This window comes from Schistocerca gregaria, chromosome X (assembly GCF_023897955.1).
Source record: "Schistocerca gregaria isolate iqSchGreg1 chromosome X, iqSchGreg1.2, whole genome shotgun sequence".
Lineage (NCBI taxonomy): Eukaryota > Metazoa > Arthropoda > Insecta > Orthoptera > Acrididae > Schistocerca > Schistocerca gregaria.
In genome coordinates this window covers 871,253,686-871,279,245 of record NC_064931.1, presented here as the reverse complement: position 1 = coordinate 871,279,245, position 25,560 = coordinate 871,253,686, and the positions used below count along the sequence as shown (strand labels likewise).

General features: G+C 39.1%; 1 protein-coding gene across 3 annotated transcripts in view; it reads left to right on the top strand.

The window, feature by feature from the left end:
- Window positions 1-25,560, top strand: part of LOC126298098 (protein-associating with the carboxyl-terminal domain of ezrin) — a 106,458-nt gene that overhangs the window by 53,637 nt on the left and 27,261 nt on the right. For all 3 annotated transcript variants that reach the window (XM_049989417.1, XM_049989419.1, XM_049989418.1), the window contains exon 8: window positions 12,305-12,480. In XM_049989417.1, coding sequence (XP_049845374.1) covers window positions 12,305-12,480 — 176 coding nt within the window. The remainder of the gene's footprint in view (window positions 1-12,304; window positions 12,481-25,560) is intronic.

Below are 25,560 nucleotides of genomic sequence, written 5' to 3'. Positions count from 1 at the left end.
ATGAGCTCTAACATGGAAAGTAAGCATTTCTGGACGCATGTCCACATAACATATTTTATTTCTTTGTGTGTGAGGAATGTTTCCTGAAAGTTTGGCCGTTCCTTTTTGTAACACCCTGTATATATATCTAAAAACAAAATGTCTGCTTGTCTGTGTATGTGCGGATGGATCTCTCTCTCTCTCTCTCTCTCTCTCTCTCTCTCTCTCTCTCTCTCTCTCTGTGTGTGTGTGTGTGTGTGTGTGTGTGTGTGTGTGTGTGTGTGTGTGTGGGCGCGCGCGCGAGTATATACATGTCCTTTTTTTCCCCCTAAGGTAAGTCTTTCCACTCCTGGGATTGGAATGAATCCTTACCCTCTCCCTTCCCATGTGGAATGTTTCCCTCTAATACAGGGTGCACCAGCTATCTGGTCCGCCCAAAATATCTCTGAAACAATAACAGCTATTAGAAAACAACTTTCACTGGTACCAATGTAGGGCTGGGGCCCATGAATGTACATATTTGGAAACATTCTAAAACGAAAGCATATGTGTTTTTTAACACAAACTTATGTTTTTTTAAATGGACCTCCTATATTTTTTCTGCAGCAATCCATAGCATGACAAAGCACATACACAATGGCATTGATTGCATCGCAATATTCCCATTATATCCCGAGATATTAAGACATGAAGTTGATGCTTGAAACACCCGACATGCGCTGCTAGCTCACGTCTTGAGGCTCAATCGTGAACCCCATGCTGCCTGTAATCGAGATGTGATTGACATGCGTAATCACACTTTCGTACTTATCAAGAGGTCCGAAACGAATAATACGGTCTGCTGCCATCCTGCATTAACGTCGTATATTCCAGCAGATATTTATCCCATAGGCTAGAGGTGATGCGGTTCTGTAACATATCTGTGTACCGCAACATTAGTCACAAAGTTAACTTCGCTTATCGTTAATCCAACATAATAAATTTACCAAATTAACACACATTTATGTACTTCATTTCTGGCCTGGCTTATACCATAAATTTGGATTAAGTTGGTAAACATGAGAAGGTGTAGCTCTCGTGTAAGATTGGAGGAAGCAAGGTGAAGTGGCTAAGGAACACAGCAAGAAAATGGATATGAAGAAACAACAGTACCTGCAGATGGCCAGAAACCCGTTGGACAACTAAGAACAGGGGTACTTTATGAGGTAATGAGCAATCTAATAGTTTCATTACTAGAAAACATGGATGTAAAGTAACAGTACAAATAAAGTGAAATCTTAAATTTCGATTGGCATTTATGTCGAAAGGATATAGTGGATGCCAGCGGTGACATATCTAACTAGAAAGTCGTAGATTCTGAGTGAAGGGAAGGATCAGAAACACCACTTTCCTCACTAGCTGCAGTGGCAGAATACTTCAGGTATAGCATGAGTAAACTTCTTGACCATGCTATCATAATTGTGGAGATTTCAACTTAACAATTGTAAAATGAGAGCTTGATGCAGTTAGATTTGGTGGACACTCTGTTCCAAAAGATCCATAGTGAGGAGATCATACAGGATGTAGAGTATGTCAGAAAATGAGAACACACAAAAAACATTTGCAAAGAAAAAAAGGATATGCTAATGTACCTCCCACAGGTCCCAAATGAAATTTTCCTGGTGGATATGGAATAAGTCAAAAAATCTTTTAAGTGTTTTCATTTAAAAGGTAGTAACAAACTTGTCACAAAACCTGTAAATGTCCAACAGATTGAGGTGCATATGATAATTCTTAGGCTGTTGTAGTTGCACTACAAAATTACTTAACAATACTTAGTTATATTAACTACATTACTGCTCTGAATTGGATAGAAGTGAGGCCATACATAATGCTTGTGTTGTTTGATATTGTTAAGGGAAAATTGTATGTCAGATTGTATAAAATTGGACATTTTCTGTTTCTTATTCCATATGTACTTTAGTCTATGCTGAACAGTTTGGTATATCGGAATCTAAAAAGAGACAACTTTTAAGTCCTTCAAATAATAGTTTAAATGTGACACACTATAGATAATTTTCAGCATCTCGTATACAGTGCCAGAGTTGAAGAGTCATATCTTGGGAACCCAACAGTCTAGAAGGCTCTGAATTGCCTGTTTTGTTACCACTGCTACATCTCAGAGGTTGCCATTACAAATAAACAAATCAGGCCTTTGTTTCTGGTATTAGTTTGTACAAAAATAGTTTGCTAGCCAGCAATTTCTGTAATATAATTGCATATATTGTTCTTTTATACATAAGTAAAATGACTGACTGTAAAAGTATGTTTAACAAAGTCAAGTATGGGGTTGACAGATACGTCACATATGAATTTGTGTCTTAAGTTTTCGAAAAAAAAGTATGCAGACAGTGAAGGAAGTGTAAATAACCAGATTAATGTGTCTGAAGCGACCACACCCTCTAGTGTAGTGTAGACAAGCTGAATTTTCTGGTAATCTTTGGCAGCAGTGATGCTATCAAACATATACTCAAAGATTTGCTAAATGCAGAGCTACTATAGAAATGTTTACATAAGACCCAGAATCTGAATGAATTCTTCAATAATGTTGTGTGGTGCCATGTGCCTAAAAATGTTTCTGTTGGCCTCATGACTCTATAGTTAGCAGTGTCTGCTGATGTAGTAACTTTTAAAAGTGGAAACTACAAAAGACTGAAGGTCCTGGAAAAGGTAGGTGTGCGATTAGGGCAAAACACAGCAAGAGCTCTGTGAGAACTGTTTGTGCTTCATGTAGGCCAAGCAAAATTTGCTGCTCAGCAAATGATAAAAGAAAGAAAACCATTGAGCAGTTGTGACACTTACAAGGACACAGATAATGGGCCAGGACAATTCTGGTGCCTGAAAGAGCCACAACTTTAAATCTGTATAAAAGTTTATGATTAAAAGAAACTTTGAACCTCAATATCTCAAAACTGTTTGTGTAATAAGTAGCCTGCTATGTCAAGAAGTACTAAAGGGAGAAACATGAAATTTTCACAGCATTCCAAGAATAAGATTCAACATACATGGAACTAGAAAAATAAAAGGTTCTATGTTGTTTAGTTCTTATGTTCTTTCATTTACAAAATTCTGCCAGAAAAATTAAGAGGCGGAGAAAACATAACACACCTAATAATTCTATTTTTTCAATAATTCTAGATCAGCATATCCACCAAAGTACATTCCTTAATTATGGAAAATTGGAAGCGGGTGTCTTAAAAACTTTCCAAGATAATGGTTCACAAATTTTGATAATTTAACATAGTATGTCCTATTTTGCCAATCTCACCCTAATACACACAATCTCACCCTAATAACATATATGCATCAGTTTGTTCTACTAAGAAATTCAGCAGTGGAGTAGCAGGAGTTTGTCACCAATAAATCCGTTAGGATCCTCTTCAACTGAAATTTATTAATAGTTAAACTTTATTTGATGGCAAATTATTGACAATGTGTGTTCCTGAATAATTGACACCTTTCTGGACCAAAGTAAGTGACTTTAAATCTTGGTGAAGATTATTCTGATTTCATTCTATGAACTAAGCTGTTGGTTTTAAAGAGATGTACCGTATTTACCAGAATATACAATGATACCTCTTTTTTTTGGTTCATTAGATTTTATTTTTAATGTATTCTGACTAATCAAAATTACAAACTGGTTTTTGTTTGTATTAAGTTTCTGTAAAAAGATAAAATTAAACATATTCTAAACTGGTGCCATTTATTTACTTTCAACATTTTAATAATCCAAGGAGATATAAAATACATGGTTTACCTCAATTTTTATCTTCTTTTCTTGTCTGCCTACTGTGGTATTGAAATTTATAATTATAATAATAATAATAATAATAATAATGATAATTATTATTATTATTATTATTATTATTATTATTATTATTATTATTATTATTACCACTGGTTGGGCTGTAATTTGCATCCATTATTGACTGCTACAGTTTACAGTTCTTACACCACTTACAATATGAGTGAACTGATAGACAACAATATGTTTACTTCCCTGCTCCCTACAGCTGATTTGGCAGAAATTGTACAACTTCAGATTAACACATTAGCCAGTCTTCAAAATCAACGGTGCTGTAGAGCAATGACAGCTTTAGTGCCATTGTTGAAGCTCATGCACCATTTGTTTCAAGTATTCTGTGCAAATGTATTTTTGGTAGCATTAATTTGTCTCCTGGGCTAAAGTCTTGGTTGTATTCACCACTATTCACATTGGTGTGTCTAATGCTCACAGGTTGACCACACGTCAGCTGCACATAGCAGATGGGATGTTGTGACCAAACCTGCTGACAAATTTGTAGTATTAAATAATTCTCGTACGAAATCGTGCAGAATCGTACTGTCTTTACGAAACATAGTTGAGGGGGAGGGGGGGAGGGAAATGTTAACTATGTACGTTTTTCCTTACGTCTTTCTTTCTACTAATTTTGTTTAAATAAATACATTTTCAGCACACATAATAACGTTAGCTGTTTGCTGCTGAGTGAAAGTCCCGCACTAGCCGTTCAGCCTAAAGTGAATGCCCTTTGGAAGCGGGCAGCGGCCACCTCTCCTCTGGTGCCTAGTGAACACTGGCATAAAAAATCTTAATGATGTCTCCGCGGCCGCGTTCCGCTGCTTTTCTCAAGACACAATACAGCCATTCACTCACCCCCACTAAAGTAAACTTCACACTGAAAAATGTTACTGCAAATATTGTTAATAAACTTTCCGAGTTAAACAAAACGTATAATCGGTGTAACCCAATGGGCTTTACACTGCAAGGCGATCATTTAATGTGTGCTTCTACCCAAAGCACAATGTGGATGAAGGGGCTTGATGCACAGATTCGGTGGGGCACACAGGATTGTACAATTTCTGACCTACGTGCTATCAGGATTCACCCATACCGCAGTAGCACACCACAGTAGACTCGAAACCTTACCTTAGTTAGGCCCACTGTAAGAAAAACTATTCCCAAAATTTTATTTTTGGTTGCCAGTTCTGAAGGAGCAATTTTGAAATCTTTAAATGTTTTTCTTTTAATTGCTTTTAGTTGTGACAGTGCCTTTCAGTGGCTGTAATGTGAATTTACTTTGAAACAACATGTAAGCCAACTGGGACTGGCCAAGTGGCAGCCATCTTTACTTTTGAAAAACTCGTTAGGTAAATCATGAATTAGCTAGCAAGGCAAATTTAAATTTGTAGCAAAATTAATGTTATTCAGTGGAATGTGGTTTATTTCTCTGAACAAAGTGACCACATTTAAAGATGGTGTTATAAACCAAAGCAATTTCTTAAATTGAATGTCTCCCTCTCTCTGCTATGAAGCAGTTCATAATAATAATAAATTTACTTATTGTACCTTTCACTCAATTGTTAAACAAACAAACCGTTTAACTTTCAAACCATCATTACACAAGAAACATGACCAGGAAACATGACTGGTGATGGCTTGGGGCTGAAATTTTCAGAGAATAAGTTTGCATATCTTCTATTCTTTGTTTCAAAGTAAGTTGACTGTAACCCCTCACATGTTCTGAGATCAAACAAACAAGTCTACAAAATTAGTACTTGCCTTGAGTTGCGTGCTGGAGGACTCATAGTACTGTTGGTACGACAATTCCGGTTGGCTCTTCACATCCCCAATGATGGACTTCTTTATTGATAGCCACATCACAAGGAGCAGCTATCTTTACTCATCAGAGTGTTGGCCGCATTCCATCATAAAATTATGCGGATTATTTTGCTTTCCGAATTGATACATATTGGAGATGACTTTGGGGCACAAAAGCTGCTGCCATCCGAATATTTGGTTGCACTTTTTTCACAACTTTACCAGCATATAAGCCTCACTTAACGGACCTATCACAGCCCGATACGCTGTGAAGGCTCCCACACAACTGCCTTTCTTTCCACTGTATTTTCCCTTGGCTCTCCTCTCGCCAAGGTCACCAAAACTGGTCATATAAAACCCTTTGTACTTTCCCTCATCTTGTCCTGTACATTTGTTTAACATAGTAACCATGAAGTTTTGACCTGAGGGGGTTACAGTCATTACAATTGTTTCATTGAAGGACAATAAAATTTTCCTTATCATTAATCAACAATTGGGTATGAAGTAATACTTTTATGTCAAAGATCTTTGTATACAAACACAACACTTTTACACATTCATTTGCTGACTTCTTTTACATCTCTCTGTAACACCTAATATCGATCTTTCAGCATACCAATACCCTAAACCAAAGTTTAAAAAATATTTAAAAAATTTATTTAATTTTTAATGGTGGCATCACAATGTGATAATGTAGCAATATTCTTTAAAATAAGTCTGCATGTGATCTTAATTGTTAAAGCTTCATCTGTAAATTACATAACCCTGTATTAATCCATTACACAATATAATAATGTTGATCTCAACAGCAATGGGTGAACCTGTGAATGTAAGATGACTCTGCATTTTTCAAAAGATGAATTTTGGTAAAATAAGAAAAAACCCTCATCTTACAGTCTGTTAAATATGCTATTTTTAATGATAAATTTCATTATGGAATAAATACATCGGGGAGCAGTAGTTGGTATCCACAGATCCTTAAACGAGGCCTCTGCAGGACATTCTTGAGTTTACATCACAAGTAATTTGTTTTATAAGTTTTTGGTCTCTGTAAACTTTAGCTGGCATGATGAGTTATTGCAAAAAATATACTGTGTGAAATATGGGGCAAAAGTAAGCAAAGTAGACTAGCTTTTATATTTTCATATCACCGATTTCTGACAACACATTGCACGTAGAGATTAAGTTTGGTGCTTTAGCAATTATTTGGCGTGCTCCTCTCAGCAGAATTTATCAGCAATCTGTAATCCCAAGAATTTAAGTGTCAAATTCTTCTGTCTGCTTGTCATATTTTAGACATATACAAGGGGGACCTGTGGAAAGTTCTAAACTGCATATAGTGTGTTTTTCAAAGTTTAGTTACATAGAATTGGCGAGGAAACATTTATTACTGGCCATGAAAATTTCATCAGCTGATCTTTGTAAGACTATATTTGATTCGCTATTTGTTGCAATGTTTGTATCATCTGAAAAACCAAACAAACTTAGCATCTGGTAATGTTACTGATGGAAGGTCATTGATAAACACAATAAAAAGTAAGGGCCGTGAGATGGAACCTTGTAAAACTCAGTATTTAATTAGTTCCCCGTTGGATGATTCTTGGAAATGCACATATCTTTCCTATTGACATCCTTTGTTTTCTGTCAGAGCTACACAATTTGAACTATTTTGCAGCATTTCCTGTGGCTCCATAATATTGTAATCTACTTTTTTTTAAAAATTGTGATTTACACTGTCAAATGTCTTTGACACAGTATCCTCTAATTTGTTGTCTAATGAATTAAGTACATTCTCACTATACTTGTAGATAGCCTTCATAATATTTGAACCCTTTAGAAATCCAAATTGTGCCATGGTGAATATATTCCACTGTGCAGCCACATTAATGTGACCATTGCCTATGTTCAGTGACAATGTGCAGTAAGCACTCACAGATAGCAGGTGGCAAAATAAGCAGTAGAGGGTATATTAAGTGTCTCGGGGATGTGGAAAATGTTGCAGTAGTTGTTGTCGTGCAGGAACGGGATGATTTACCTGGCATCCTCAAGGGCACGATCATTGGCTTTCTGTCCAAGGGTGGAAACATTTCCAAAACGGTTAAGTTTGTCAACTGTTCACATGCCACCACGGTTAATGTATACTGTGAATGGCAAAATGGTGCTATCCAAAACCAATGCCGAGGTAACGGTGGTGCACTGTGAGCTGTAGATGATGTGTGAATGATGGCTGTGGAGATGTGGGAAATAGATATGCAACTGTTAAGCAACTGACCACCCAGATAAACCAGGGCACTAACCAATAGTGTCTCCCGTATGACTGTTCAGCGAGCATTGCTGTGTACGGTCCTTCACAGTAGGCACCTGGTTCATGCACTTGTGCTGACTGCTGTAGAGCGCACATTGGATCAACATAATAATGGTTCTATTGTTGGCAACCGTGTCCACCCCTACATGCAGGTTTTTTTTTTTCCAGCACAATGGAATCTACCAGCAGGATACTACAACGTATCACACAGCTCGCATTGTATGTGCTCGGTTTAAAGAGTACCGGGATGGGTTTACTGTATTTCCCTGGCCACCAAACTCCCGGATTTAAATCCAGTCAAGAATCTGTGGGACCACACCAGTTGGGCTGTTTGCGCCATGGATCCTTAGCTGAGAAACCTAGTGTGGCTGGCTGTGACACTGGAGTCCACATGGCTCCATATCCCTGTCAGTACCTTCCAGAACTTCATTTACTCTCTCCATGCATGTCTTGCAGTGGTCTGCATTGCAAAAGGTGATTGTTCAGGCTTTTTGACAGATGGCCACATTAATGTGACTGGACATTGTATTTGTTGTCATGTTTATGAGGCCAGTTGTAACATTGCCTTTTCTAAAATTTTTGAGAATGCTGGAAAAAGTGAAATTGAAGGGAAATCTAAAGGTATTTCTTAATCTTCTTTCTTAAACAAAGGCTTAATATCAGCATGTTTAAACTATTCAGGAAATGATCCACTGATAAATTACTAGCTACACAAATAAAATAATATATTACGAAACTCAGAAGGCACACTCTTTAAGTAATTTTGTTGAAATTTTGTCATAATGAGAAACATTTTTAATTAAAAAAAAAAAAGATTTTATGGTGGGCATTACTTCTACTGGTGTAGTGACGGTCATATTCATATTACTGAAACTGCTTGCTATGACTGGTGTGATATATTCCATGGAAAATTCAGAGCAGTTCTCTCCAGTAGAGAACAGTTCCCAACCAATTCCAAAACAGCTCTGGCTAAAGTCATCTGCATAAAATGCAGTAGATCCAATTCATAGAAATACTGTTGTAGATGAGACACCATTTGTTGTTGCAAAATTCTGGAACATGTTCTGAATTCAAACAAAATGTCCTTATTGGAACTGAATTTCTTTCTCGTTGGAAAGAAATATTGACTTCAAAACCACAACTATTGTGGAACTTGACTTGCACTTTCTACACACAATATCTTAAGAACAATGGGTACAGGTTTTCTGGTGGAGTTGCGGGCTTCCAGATTTGCATAAATCTGTTGTTACAGTACCACACCAACAGTTACTTAAGAAAATACATTTGTATGCAGTATCTAATCAGACCTGCAACTGGACTAAAAATTGAAAGGCAGAGTACAGCTTTCCCCCTTTCCCCCTTTCTCACTTGATATCCTGGGAACCATGGATGAAAGGTAACAGGCGAATTGCATGTTTGTAGATTTCCTGGAAATGTTTGACACGGTGCCTTACTGCAATCTGTTAACAAAGGTTTGAGCATATGGAATAGGTTTCCAGAGATGTGAATAACTTAACAGTGCCTTTAAGTAAGAAAACCAAGTAAATTGTACTAGACAGCAAGTGTTCATCAGTCACGAGGGTATTGCCAGGATTGCCCCAGGGAAGTGTGATGAGATCCCTCTTGTTCTCTACATACGTAAATAATCTGACACATGAGGTGAGCAGGAAAGTATTGTCATTGTGTGACTGTGAGAAGACTTGGACGAAATTTCTGTATGATGCCATGAATGGCAGCTTGCCCTTAATACAGAGATGTATAAGTTTGGTGGGTAGACCACATAACGAATGAGGAGGTATTGAATAGAATTGTGGAGAAGAGAAATTTGTGGCACAACTTGACTAGATGAAGGGATCAGTTGGTAGGACATGTTCTGAGGCATCAAGGGATTTAGTATTGGAGGGCAGCGTAGAGGGTAAAAATCGTAGAGGGAGACCAAGAGATGAATACACTATGCAGATGCAGAAGGCTGTAGGTTGCAGTAGGTACTGGGAGATGAAGCAGCTTGCACAGGGTAGAATAGCATAGAGAGCATCATCAAACCAGTCTCAGGACTGAAGACCACAATAATAACATAAGTTAATGCAGAAGAGCAGGAAAAAACCATCCTCTAATGTTCAAATACAGTGTTAGTGATTTGTGGCTTGGCACAGTCAAGCTGATTAGTTGTCTAGTAGCATTTCATAACATTGGAAATGGAATGAACACACAAGACAGAGTTAGGGAAGGCACCTGGTTGACTTTAGTTTATTGGAAGAATTTTTGGAAAGTATAGCTCATCTATAAAGGAGACTGCATACAGAACACTAGCACAGCCAATTCTTGAGTACAACTAGAATATTTTGGATCCCCACCAGGTTGGATTAAAGGAAGACATCAAAGCAATTCAGAACCTTGTTGCTAGATTTATTTTAAGTAGGTCTGATCAACACATGAATTACGGAGATGCTTTGTGTGTTCTTCCTTGTAGGGGAAGATGGTGTTCTTTTTACAAATCACTGTTGAGAAATTTTAGATAACCAGCGTTTGTATCTGACTGTTGCATGATTCTTCTGCTGCCAGCATACATTTCATGTATGGACTGCAAAGACAAGATCAGAGAGATTAGGGTCCGTATGGAGGCCTATAGACAGTCATTTATCCCTCACTCCGTTTGGAAGTGGAACAGAAAAGGAAATGACTGGTAGTGGTAAAAGGTATCCTCCACCATATGTGATATGGTGGGTTGCAGAGTATGGTATATAGATGTAGATAGAGGGTCTGTAGGTAGTGATAGGAAAAAAAAAATATGTCAAAATTTGGTGTTACATTTTACCAAATTTGGTGTTCCTTTTTGCTACTGTTTTCAAATTCGTTTTTGTGCCAAAGTGAGTGTTATTTTTGCCAAAATCCGGATTGTTTTTTCCATATTTGTTGGTAGTTTTTGCCAAATCAGTGTTTTCTTGCCAAATCAGTGTTTTTTTTCTTGCCAGTTTTGGTGTTGTTTTCTTTGTCAATCCAAAGTTCATTACGTGGGAAATGAACTGTAATTTTAAGATTACCTGTACACATGAATCTCAACCTTCAGGCGATTAGAAGCCAAAATTCAATTGACATTCAATAACTATCAATTATGAATATTAGTAAACTGCCATACTCAGATATATGACATTTTGAGAAGGAACAATTACAAATTTTGTGATGTCTCATAAATTTGGCAAATTTGCATTATTTTGCAAAAACAACTTACTTTGCATTACCTTTAGTGTTAGAATTTTCAGTACATTGTCATGCCCCTGTCTATAGGTTATCCTAATAGAGGGAATAGGAGCTCTCCAAAGAAGAATGAAACAAATTGTCACAGGCTAGTTGGACTGGCATGAAAGTGTAACGGCAATGATGGAAAAATCTTAACTGGCAGACAGTTAAAGAAAGGCATTTTCTCTCCCAAAAGTTGCTTTGAAAATTTCAAGAACCAGCTTCTAGGGTTTAACTGTGGTTGCACTTCAGCCTCCTATTTAGTGATCCTATGAAGATACAATTAGACTAACAGCTTGTTTAGAGGCACACAAACTATCATTTTACCTTTCCTCACATAATCTGTAGATTTGTAGAGCACTAAGACGGGGTTGGGCAGAAATATGGAAACACGACAAGAATGCTTGAACATAAAGTCACGTCTTCAGTGCCCACTAGTCACCAGATCTCAGTATTATTGAGCTCTTGTTGTCTACTTTGGAGAGAAGTGAGCATGATCACTATCCACCTCCATCATCATTACCTGAACATGCCACTATTTTGTATGAAGAATGGTATAAGATTCCCTCGAACACCATAAAGGACCTGTAGTCATCAAAACTGAGTCTACTGGAAGCTGATCTGAAAGCCAACAGTTTTCATGCACCATAATAGACCTGGTAGTGTGTTGTGTTGCCGATATTTCCATATTATTACCTGCCCCTGTATGTAGATGTCATAAGCTTGTAAGACACAATTTAGCACATAAACAGTCTTGGATGTTATCAGTTGTCAACAGCAACAAGGTGGTTTTGAGGTTTTAGTGGATGAAATCTACCCCCCTCCCCCCCGTCTGACACCCCCCCCGCCCCGTATCCTCGGCCCCCCGTCTCCTCGCCTCCCCCCCCCCCCCCTCCGTCTCCTGCAGCAACTGTTGCTGATGTTTATTGACTTTTCTATTCAGGTATCTGCAATGTGCTATTTTTACACTATAGTGTTAATGAAGCAGAATGTTTCTGGGAAATGTGTGATATCGGTGACACTTTCCTGTGAAAACTATTTTACTCAGTTGTGGTTACCTTTTATTTCACTGAAGTGTCATTTAAATAGTTTTATATTCTTGGTACACAGTGGAGCTTACCACTCTTTCATGTGTCTTTGTGCAGAGAATGGAGGGAATGGTCTCCTGTCACCAAATATGTACAGACAATATATCGTACCACAGCTAGTACAGATATTCTGTGTGCGTGATGCACAGATTCGGTTGGTTCTGTTGAAGCATTTCAAGCACTACTTTCACATGTTTACTTTGGAACAGTTGAAGAATCAAATACTGCCTGAGGTATGTTCAAGACTCAAATTGCTTCTCTTGCTCAGACTTGAATTTACTGGGGTAATTTTCTCTGCCAACTTATTTCATTGCTCCGTGGCTTCAAAATTAGTTAAGCCTTCATATTAATTTGTAGCTTTTATTAGTTTTTGAGAAAAGAAGCTATGATACACAATTTGGAGGATTTATTTCATCTGTGTACCTGGTTCACAGTTGTATTTATTGACTAGTGTACCTGCCAGTGCTTCAAAATTGCTAAATATGTACAGAAACTGGATACGTGTACTAATCTCCTTCTCCACCCTCTTTCTGCCCATCTTGTCTTCCACCCCCCCCCCTCCCCATCTCCTTCTCCAGCTATGTCCATTTCACCTCCCCCCCCTTTTCTTTGTCCATCTACTTCTCCCCCTATTTCTGGTCTTGAGCCCTGTTTATTGTTATTGCAAATTCAGATTCCATAATAGTATTCTAATTATAAGTTGATAAGTCATAAATAAAACTTGTCTGTCTTCTTTGAAAACTAACAGCGAGGAAGAAAATGAAACAGCACATTGTTGTGTATACAATTATATGTAACACACTCACAGCAGAAAAAAACATAGCATTTTCATTCTCACAGTCAGTTTTAACAGAAAACCTGTACATTGTTGTTTAAAAACATGTATGTAACAGGGTGTAGACACCACAAGACAACTGGGACATCTGGAAAAAAACACGGGAATTAGTCTTCCAGGAAAAACCCTCGAATTTTGTAAAATTCCAGGAATTTTTCATTGTTTTACATTTAGTTTTCAGTTACATTTTTATAGTTTTGACTGGTAAGAGCTGATGCTCCAACAAAGAATTTTACTTTAGACCTCTACTGCAGAATAATACTGCAGTGATAAAACATAAATGTGAGAATAACACCAAAATAAAACTTTAGTTGCAAAGGAAATGTGTCATTTACGATAGCAAAACTTAGTGCACATACAAGTGTCTGCCGGGGAAAATATTGCAAATGATGGTTCGAGAAGCATTACTTTCAAAGTAAATTTCCTTTTACGTAAGGTGAATTTTGCTATGTGGGACAATGTGTGATTAATTTCTTAAACTGCTGAGAGTTTGACTCTCATTCAAAACTTAACACTTTGAGGATCGGCCACTTAGAATATTTTGAGCCCAGATCAGCCATTTATGCCATTATTTAAAGTTTTACAGACACATTTCTGTTTTATATGTGTGAAAGCTTAGCTGTTCTTGTAGCTATATGGTGTGTGTATTAATTTAAACCATTGTTCACACTACTTAAGTGTTGTTGCTGTTGCCTAAAAACATATGCTCTGAATATATGTTGTCAGTGTCTGGTGCCATCATGTGACGTGAGCTGTGATTGGTTGACAGAAGCATATCACACAGTGTAAATTCAATTTCAATGCTTTGGAAGCCACCATGTTCTATTCGCTGGAATTTGTAGTTCAACTTTTGTAATATGAAAATATGCAGTGTACACATTGCCACACACCAAATATCTTTCTAAAACACATTGTTTTTTGCTGGATTTTGTTTAGTAAAGTGGTGGGGAGTTCTTCGCCAGTGTATAAAATCTTCACCATTCAAAGAATTGATAAGTTTTACAACTCCAGGGGAAAGCATATTGTCACTTGACATGTCCTACAGAACATAAGAACACATCTCAGTATTAACAGTATGGGGGGTCACATCTGTTTGTCACCAACCAATGTAAAATTACTTGTGAAGTGATACAGTGGGTAATGCACTAGGCTTGCATTTGAGAGAACTGGAATTCAGATCCCCATTTGGCTATCCAAATTTATGTTGTTCATGTTTCTAAAGAGCCTTTAAGGATGACATGCTCTATTTCCTTCCCTTCATTGCAGTAACTGAATTACCTGTACATTTCTAATGACATAATTGGGGATGGGATGTCTAACACTAATTTTCCTGTTTTCTTTCAGTGTAGTATATTTCTGTTGTGTGTGATTTTTCAAATAGGCGTATGGAACAGTTAGAGGAAGTTTTACCGAGCGAGGTGTCACAGTGGTTAGCACACTGGGCTCGCATTCAGGATGATGACAGTTCAATCCAGCGTCCAGCCATCCTGATTTAGGTTTTCCATGATTTCCGTAAATCGTTTCAGGCAAATGCCAGGATGGTTCCTTTCACAGGGCATGGCTGACTTCCTTCCCCGTCCTTCCATAATCTGACGAGACTAATGACCTCACTGTTTGGTCTCTTCCCCCAAATGAATCCAATTAAAGAAAGTTTTGTCCTGTGTGTCAGTGAAGTTGTAATTTTGCTCTGTCTGAAACTAGATGATTAATCAGTTCATGCTTATACTTTCTTGTGAAATAATTTTATGTAAGGCATTTCTTAGTGTTAACTACTATATTAACTAAAAAGATCAGAAGACAGTGCTCAGAGCACCAGTTCCACAACTGAGTAAACAAACTATAAAAGTAACTGTAGTTGTGTTTTCCAATACAAATTGTATGAACCCACAGTGATGGGGGAGAAACAGGACATATACTCAAGGGCTGAGACAGCTCATTTGCAGACAAGCCATAGATGTCAATGGAGACAAATGAAGGAAGAGGGAATTAAATTATTATGAAATATGAGGTGTTTTAATACCATAATGAACGTTCAATATCCACATACCTTCCAGTTGTATAGAGGCTGGTCGCACTGATGCCTGTTGTAGGTACATCTGTGTTAATAGCGATACATAGACAGTGTTCATAGGGAAAAATGATTGTTTGAAGCATGCTTTATACACAAGTTTGTTCCGTTATATCCTGCATGTGAGCAGTTGAAGATTCCTTAATCTGAAGTTCTGTATTTAAATTATCACATAAATTGCATCCACATAGTAGGCTATATTTTGACGATAGTAAACATTGTCTAATATCAAGTGACACTTGTGATATGTAGTAATGAAAACTTACATTTTATTATGAATAAGTTAATTAGCAGATACTGCAGTTCCGCTACCACCTATTACTATGGCAACAGTGAACCACCCATTTCCATGTGAGAAGGTATTGTTTATGTCCAAACTAAAATTAAGGGAACATCCAAGAAATACACAGGGTCCATCGACTAGGGCGTGGGCTGCAACACTCTTCACGGGAATGCGATTGTTCTTGTCTCCTGACGTTGTTGTTAGTTTGATGTTTTCTATATATTTTTACATGATATCAAAGATCTGAAGCTCTAACCTGTAGACCTAATTTTTGTGGCTTGTAAACAATAATTCATGCAGTATAAAGTGTGTTAAGGGACTTGGTTCTGTTTTTAAGTGTTTAAGCTGTGTTGCAATGTGTGATAAGTGTGGATGTTGGTGCAGGGTAGTCCAACAGGTGGTACGTGAAGATTGTGGGTTAGTGTTCGGTTGGGGCAATTGTAGTGGGAGGGGGGTGGGGTTGGGGGAAGACTAAGAGAACTAGGAACAGGCAAAAGGGAAACAGCTCTTCAGCTTCCTCAATTATATTTGAGCTTACAGTATCTGATAAGTTTTGACTTATTACCTGAAATAGGAGGGGAAGGGCCTCATACAGTTGCAGGTCACAGTAGGGTGTAGCAGACTTTTAGAAAAGAAACTGAGTGTAGATAGATACCAAAAGAGAAAGGGAAGAAGAGTCTTGCTGCTAGGTAGTAACAATAGCAGGGATGTAGGGCAGATGGTATGAGACAAATTAGGAATAGAAGAAGCATTAAAAATACTGAAAGGTCATTTCCCAAATTCCATAGAGCAGATATATGTAACCTCTATAACAGTACAGGAAGTAAGAAAAACCATTATTTCTTTAAAAGCAAAAAATTCAGCTGGTGTTGATGAAATTTCTAGCAAATTGCTAAAAGCCTGCTGCAACAAGTTCAGTGAAGTCAGAGCTCATATATTCAATGTCTCTCTCAAACAAGGTATCTTCCCTGAAAGGATGAAATATGCTATTGTAAAGCCCTTCTACAAAAGAGGCAATGCCTCAAATGTTACAAACTATCAGCCTCTCTCTCTTTTGACTACATTTTCTAAAGTTCTCAAAAAGCTAATGTATGCCAGAATAGTCGCTCATGTAGAAAAACGTGCAATAATTAGTAAAAACGAGTTTGGATTCCGAGAAGGTATCTCCACAACCGAAGCAATATTTTAGTTTACGAATAACACTTTGGAATGCCTCAACAAAAAGACATTGCCTGTGAGCATATTTTGCAATCTGTCTAAAGCCTTTGTGTTAGTCATAGAATACTTACAGAGAAAGCATGCCACTATGGACTCCGAGGAAATATGGGCAACTGGCTCAAATCCTACCTACAGGGCAGACAACAGAAAACAGTGCTAGATGCTAACAATAGTCACATAGGAGGAGTAGAGTTTGACTGGGGAAAAACAACGATTCCAAGACTTACCAAGCGGGAAAGCTCCGGTAGATAGGCACAATGAATAAAACACACAAACACACACACAGAATTTCGAGCTTTCGCAACCGGCGGCTGCTTCGTCAGGAAAGAGGGAAGGAAAAGGAAAGATGAAAGGATGTAGGGATGTAGGTTTTAAGGGAGAGGGTAAGGAGTCATTCCAATCCTGGGAGCGGAAAGACTTACCTTAGGGGGAAAAAAGGATAGGCATATACTCGCACGCGCTCGCGCACACGCACGCGCGCACACACACACACACACACACACACACACACACACACACACACACACACACACACATATCCATACATACACAGACACAAGCAGACACAACAGACATATATATATAGAGAGAGGGGGAGAGAGAGAGAGAGGGAGGGAGGGAAACATTCCACGTGGGAAAAATATATCTAAAAACAAAGATGATGTGACTTACCGAACAAAAGCGCAGGCAGGTTGATAGACACACAAACACACACACACATGCACACAAAATTTGAGCTTTCGCAACTGGCGGTCTTTCCTGACGAAGCAACTGCCAGTTGCGAAAGCTCGTAATTCTGTGTGTGTGTTTGTGTGTTTTGTTCATGTGCCTGTCTGCCGGCGCTTTCCCGCTTGGTAAGTCTTGGAATCTTTGTTTTTAATATATTTTTCCCATGTGGAAGTTTCTTTCTGTTTTATTTACATCGTCATATATATATATATATATATATATCAGTGTCCTCAAATATACCATTGTCCTCAAACAGAGCAAGCAGCTTTACAATGTTTACAGATGACAGAAGTATTGTGATAGTAAGATACTCTCTGATCTAGAATTAAGTGCCAGCCATTTACTTCAGGATGTTCTGAACTGGTTCACAGTAAATTCTTTATCAATAAACCTAAGCAAAACTAATTATATTCATTTCCATTCTGGTCACAAAAGTCCACAGGAAATAAACATTATACTTGAGAGCCGGGGAGCAGATTGTTTGAAATCAGGCTTAACTGGGAACAACACATCCACCAAACCCTGAAAAACGCTCAGCTCAGCAACATTTGCCATTCGTTTCATTCACTTATGTGTTATGGAATAATCTTCTGGGACAATTCACCACTATCGAAAAAGGTTTTCACAAGTCAGAAAAAGGTTGTCCAAATTGTGTGTGGAGTGTATCCAAGAATCTCATGTCGCAATCTTTTTAAGCAAATAAGGATCCTAACCACTACTTCACAATATATCTTTTCAACCATGGCATTCATGCTTCACAATCCTTCTCAATATGAAACATGAAACAAATTAAATGTACCATCAGCATAACACAAGGAGGCAATGTGACATGCACTGTGACCTGAAAAATCTGTCCCTGGTGCAAAAAGGTGTGAAATACACAAGCACAAAAATCTTCAATGCACTTCCAAGTAATATAAAGTGTCTACGAGATAAAAAAGTACTGCTTAAAAATAAGCTGAAGGAGTTCTTGCTTGAAAAAAGCTTCTATTCTCTAGAAGAATTCTATAGCAGAGATGGCTAGTTTTATTTCCCAAATACTATTGTATATTCCTGCCTCAATATATCTTGCTGTGCTAATCAGATTAATTGGTGATCTGTAAAAAAATTTCTTGGACAAAATCAGAATGTTTTATCTGGAACTCTGCTTTTGAGTGTAATTTTATCCTACCGATTTGGTTTCTAACTTTTATTATTAATGTTTGTTTATTGTCGTTATGTAAACTAATGTAATAATGAACTAAATGTTTTTGACTCCTTCTGCATCCATGAGTTAACACGCAGAATTGGATCTACGGACTATATATTGCAATAAATAAATAAATAAATAGGGTACCAAATAACAAGTATTGTGTAGCTAAGTGACAGAGGACATAGGGAATTAGTGCAAAGACTTTGGTAGTAGGTGAAATAGGGAACAGTGTGGCTAAAGGCAGAAATTACAGGATTAGTGGTGACCTGGATGAAATTGAAGTAGAAATCATGCACACAAGTGTGAATTTTGTGGAGGTCTTAATGCCACCATGACTGGTTGTGGGTTAACACTACTGTGAGCCATGTGACCACTGAGTTGAGCAGACTGCTGCTAACTGAAATGAATTCTCATAAGAGTAGTGTGCCTGTTGCTACAATTGGAAGATGGTGATGTTCTAGACATGTCCTAGAGAGGGAAAGGCAGGTTGCTTGAGCTTCTTGCAGAGTGTGTACAGGAAGCCAGCTTCACCCAAAGCAAAATTCCTGTGGTTACTGGTGTCTGAGGGTACCATTTTTAGCTTAGGATTGGGATTTGGCACCCTGTTGCTAAATAAACTAAAATAACAGAAGAGCTGCACAAAATGCTCAAGAATAAACAGAAAAATGTTGGCTTATTTCATCAGAATATTAGAGTATTGAGGAATAAGGTAGAAGAGTTTCTTGTCTGAAAAGATAGAGGGGTCCTGTGCCTACCTGGGCACCATATAACTACAGGATTCGAGAAGTTAAATATAAAACAAACATTTCATTCATGTAGAACTAATATGGGAAAAAGAATTGTTGTTGTAATTAAGACAGAACCCAAGTTCAAAAGCATTGAAACAAGTAGATTTTGTAGCTATCAGCATACAGAAGTTTATCATATGATGATTCAGAACTTGGATCAAATACATAATTTTAAGAGTTTACAGTGTAAGAAATGACAAGCAAAATACATGTACAGAATCAAATGTTCAAAGTATTATGCTAAAGTACCTACACATTACATAAGTTCTTAGATTTCTAAGTCCAGTTGAGCCCTTCAGGTGATGACGGTGGATGTTTATCCCCCAAAGGCTCATTTCGGGCATTCACCAACAATGTGATTAATTGTTTGCAGGGCAGCTCCACAGTCACAATCTGGAGATGTTGCCCAGCTCCATTTGTGCTTTAGATATCCGCAGTTCACTTTTCCTGTTCGGATGCGGTTGATGGTTCTCCAATGCCATCTGGGGAGTGTGAAACCTGGAACTCACACGGAAGGCTTTTCAACCAGATGACCGTTGAACACTGACGATTCTCCCCACTGACTTCTCCATACTTCATTGATGTTGCAGTCAGAGGCTTCAATATGTCATGCAGTTCGCCAAGGTGGTTTTCTTGACTTCAGACGCTGATGTTCTGCTATTAATATATCGCTGTGTACAGGTAGCTGGGAGTTCTTCTGAATGTTTCTTCAGGAGAGCATCTGATCTTCGTAGAGCTGGAGGTTGGATGTTACTTAAAACTGGTAGCCATGCAGTTTGAGTGCTACGTATGCAACCTGTGATAAGTCTTATTGTCTGGTTGAGTTGCGCATCTGTCTTGCTATAGTAAGCACCGTTCATGAAAGTTGGACAACAGTATTCAGCGACAGAGTATGATAGTGCAAAGCAGGTGATCTTAGGGTTTGAGCACTGCAACCCCAGGAGGTACCAGCAAGCTTCTTACTGATATTATTACTGATCTTCACTTTTGCGGCCACGTTGGAGAGATGTTGTGGGAAAGTTAGGGACCTATCGAGTGTTATCCCGAGGTACTTTGGTGTGCTGCAGTACTTCAAGGTTTGGCCTCAGAGTTTAACTTCTGGTTTATAGTCAGAGTGTCTGTTCTGTAGGTGGAATACTGAAGTAACAGTTTTCTGGGGGTTTAGGCGGAGGCACCATTTCCTGAAGTATGTGTCCAGGATTTCCCCCCTCAGGAGGCTCAGTATTTAGTTGCTGGGTACGGGCTTGGCGATCCCAGGGTCCCTGAGCTGGGGACTGGGAAGCGCCACCAGTCCTCAATACCATAAGCTCTGAGCGTGCTTCAACAACCACCGTAAGGCGCGACAGTGGAACGTTGTACGGTACAGAGCCCGGGGATCATGGCTTAACTGCCTGGGTCGCGAGGATGGTATAAACCTGTATAAAAAAACTTAAATCTCAAGGTGTGCTGTGCGCCGAGGAGACGCGTGGCTGTTGAGGTAGAACAGTTGCTAGCCGGCGACCTCTGGGGAACCTGCCGCTCCTGTTTGTATTAGGCTTACCCAGGCAAGCGGGACTCTGTCTGGGTGGACGTTCCTTCCCCTAGCTGATCGTGGGACCACCATGAAATGAAATCCGAATAGTGCGCAAGCACGAGTTCCTAATAAAGGAAAGTTCAATGCTTTACAGTATGACCCCCAATCATTCCCTTCCCTGTCCACACCAGGGTAGGAATAGCAGTCAAAATTACCTGGTGCGACGTATTCTCCTTGATTTATGATTTGCAGCCGAACAGATGGGGACTCATTTCTGACCACAAAGCCTCAGTTTTTTGTGGAAAATTTGAAGAACAGTTTGGAGAAGTTGAGGGCCTATCTAAAATGAGGTCTGGAGCAGTCCTCATACAGACAGCATCCCCAGCACAGTCACGGGCATTGCGTGTTTGTGACAAGCTCGGTGATGTTGCAGTCTCCATTAAGCCTCATAAGAGCCTCAGCATGGTTCAGGGACTTATTTTTCATCGTGACCTGTTTTTGCAGTTTTACGACGAGCTCCGTGCAAATCTGGAACACTGTGTTGTCCACTTTGTTTGACGCGTCTTCAGGGGACCTAAAGATAGTAGGGTCGCCACCGGCACCTTCATCTTGGCTTTCGAGGGAGACACCCTGCCCGAAAAGGTCAAAGTGATGCTATATCGATGTGATGTTAAGCCTTACGTCCCTCCTCCCATGCACTGCTTTAAGTGCTGGAGGTTTGGGCATATGTCATCGAGATGTGACGCCAACCCTTCCTATCGGGATTGTGGACGTGCCTCCCACCCCAATGTCCCGCGTTCGCCACCCCCGTTTGTGTCAGCAGCCGACAGAAACATTCACCTTGCTCGTCAGACTGCGTGGTTTATCAAAAAGAACGGAAGATTATGGAGTATAAGACCTTGGACAGGCTCACTTACACAGAGGCTAAACGCAAGTACGACCGACTTCACCTTGTGCGTATTTCATCAACGTTTGCTGCTGCAGCTTCGATGTTGCCATCCCTGGCGATGAGCCCCCAAGATCAGCCACTTTTTGTGGTCCCTCCAGCCCGGCCGTCTATTCCTGCCCCCCCAGCTAGTTGTGGGAACACCCTCTTACGTTAATCCCCGGTTATCAACATTGGGAGTAACAACCCCTCCTTCTTTGGGGACTTCAGTCCCCACCTCTGAGCTGGAGAAGTGTCCGCCTCCTCCGACTCCCCTCGTGCGGAAGGGATTGCTTGGTGCCCTCCCTTCCATGGTTACTGCCCCTCCAGATGTCAGCCAGTGGCTGGAACAGCCACCACCTGAGGGCCGTAGGGCTTCCAGGTCTTCCTTGGTCCATGAGCCTTGGTTTGAAAAGCCCACCCAGCCTGATAAACCAAAGGACAAACAGGACCCTACCAAAAAGAAGAAAAAGCAAAAGGAGAAGAACATAGAGACAGAAAAGCAGTTCACCACTGCACCTGAAGATGATGTGGAGCATCTAGCATCCCCTCAGGAGTTAGATGTTGCTCGACCTGCAGCTCCTATGGAAGTTGATCAGGCTACTTCCCAATCGGTGGTGGCGAGCGCTTCTAAGGCGTAACCTATCCCCCCTCCCCCAGGTTCTTTCATGTCTTCACAATCGGATACCCTTATCCTTCAGTGGAATTGCCGTGGTTTTTCCACCACTTTGCTGAGTTGCCGCTTCTCTGCCACTTGTCTGGCCCTACAGGAAACCTGGTTTCCTGTTCGGCAGACCTCTGTGGCTACTGGGGTTACTATAAGAACCACGTAGAATACGACTGGGTGTCTGGCGGTGTCTGTGTTTATGTTCTTGCCACTGTTCGTAGTGCCGCAGTGCCACTTCACACGGCTCTTGAGGCTGTGGCTGTTAGAATCCGGGCAGGAATGGAGGTTACTGTCTGTTCCCTCTACCTTCCCCCGGATGAGGTTGTCCCTCTTGCTGATCTCGTTGCCTTGTTCACCCAGCTCCCCCTGCCATTCCTCCTTTTGGGGGACTTTAATGCCGACCAGCCTTTATGGGGTGGGACCCAGATCTCAGGCCAGGGTAGGAACGTTGAGGCTCTCTTGGCACAGCAGGACTTTGCTTCCTTAACACTGGTGCTCCCACATATTTTAGCTTGACTCATGGCACATACTCGGCCATTGACCTCTCTCTTGGTGGCCCAGGTCTTCTTCCATACCTCAGTTGGAGGATCCACGACGACCTCTGTGGTAGCGAACACTTTCCTATCCTGGTTTCTCTTCTTCAATCCCAACAAATACTTTTGAACAAAAACAATCTCAGTTGAAATTTTTTTTATTAGTAACAATTATGTGCTTCGTACTTGTAAGGCATCATCAGACTATCTGGAGACAATAGAACAAAAACTAATATGACAAACCAGTAAATAGAATGAACAGGGTTCTGAGCTGTGCAGCCACATGTAAAAGGGACACTAATATATGCAAAAACTCACATAAAAGTTTAGTAGGATAAGCTTAATCCTTTAGTTGCCACTGAAGGGCATTAAATAAGAATCAGAAGTGTCTGGATATAACATCCACTGTCTTATCAGATACTTGAAGGACCCAAGTGGGAAATAAAAGTAGAAAAGTTAAATTAACCACGAGTTGTAACAGTAATGTGATTTGTTCTCATTTTAAGTGGTCTCACATATATCTAATAAGTTTTCAGATGGTTGACATTAAGCAATGCAATTAGTGCAATCTGTTACATTTGAGCCTTTGTGCCATAAAGCCTTTGTCCATGATACAAGTGCGGCACATCCAGCAGCATACCTCACAGTTGGTTCTGTTCTTCTGTTTGGCAGACCTATGTAGCTGATCACATGTATGCATGGCTCTGTGCTGTGTACACCACACTGAGCATGCTTTAGTACACATAATGTACCTGACTGGTCTAGTACTTTACATATTTTAGATTCCCATTTCTTCTGCCACCCACCAGTAATTGTGTTAATTTTACATTCCACTTTTAATTCCTGCAAAGATCCTTCACGCATCTGGTAAGACATTTGATGATCAGATGTTACATCCACTTGCGTCTTACTTTATTTAATACCCTTCAGCAGCAGTTGACAAATGAAGCTTATCTTACTACATTTTTACATGAGTGAAGTTCACACACACACACGAATAGAAAGAAACTTCCACATGGGAAAAATATATTAAAAACAAAGATTTTTGTTTTGTTTTTAATATTAATGACTCCTTACCCTCTCCCTTAAAACCCTTATCCTTTTGTCTTTCCCTCTCCTTCCCTCTTTTCTGAAGAAGCAACCGCCGGTTGCGAAACCTAGAAATTCTGTGTGTGTGTGTGTGTGTGTGTGTGTGTGTGTGTGTGTGTGTGTGTGTGTGTGTGTGTGTTTTATTCATTGTGCCTATCTACCGGCACTTTCCCGCTTGGTAAGTCTTGGAATCTTTGTTTTTGATATGTTATCTGATGTGGAATTGTTATTAATAAAAATAGTTTTGCCACTGAGACTGTTTTCATTCAAAAAACTAATTGCTAATCTTTTCTTTGATGAAGTTCAAAGCAAGAAAATAACTGTATACCCAGTATCAAATGCTTCATCCGATCATGATGCACAGTTAGTGATGATAAATAATATAGTGTGTGACAGTATAGATAGATATTACTCAGTAGAAATCAGTTAGAATAACTAATGACTTTAAGACAAATGTTTTTTAAGAATAGTTTACAAGAGATGACCTGGGATGAAATTTATAATGAACCAAATGCTGCCTTACATACACCATAAAATTTAATCTCATCCACGATAGATTCATAAATTCATATCATTATTTAAAAATAGCTTTCCAAATAAACTGATCAGAGAAGACCTTGAACAGCCATTTAACAAATCATGAATCATGAAAGGGATTAAAGTATTTTATGAAAGAAAAAGGGAAATGTATCTGTTAGCGAGAACAACTAAAGATCCCACAGTAATTCCACACCACAAAACTTACTCAAAATTACTAGAATATTAAAAAGCCAATAAACATGCACACTATGTCACAAATCAGTAAGTCTGACAACAGGTAAGTCTGTATGGAATGTAGTAAAATGGCAACAGGCCACAAAACAAGACAATTTCACTATTGATTTAAATGGAAGGGCTATAAATGATAGGTCACCGGTGGCAGATACATTTAATAATTTCTTAAATGTAGAAAATATAAGGACAAGCAGTTACAGAGATGATTCAAAGCAGTGTATTGATAAAGCAACTCGCATAAAATTCAGTTAATGAATGTCTAACCAACTTCTTGTTCTGAAATTAAGAAAATCATGTATTCTTTCAAAAATAGCTCACCTGGATTCAATGTTGCTTTCAGGAGGGTACTAAAGATGTGTTCCCATATAATAAGTGCAGTCTTGTCTGAAATGTGTGATGCATCCCTAATGTAGGGTATCGTTGTGAAGAGGTTAAAATATGCCAGCATGAAACGCCTATTCACCAGAATTTTTGAGAAGGTTAGGTATTCCAGAACCCACCTGAGCAGCAATAATATCTGCACTAAACCACAGTTTTGATTTTGGAAGAATTGCTCAACAGAGAATTCCATTTACACATTCACTGACTTAATGTTACAAGCATTAAATAATGAAATAGTGTCAGTTGGTATTTTATGTAATGTATCTAAGGCACTTGACTGTGTTAATCACAATATTCTCCTAGATAAATTTATGTTTT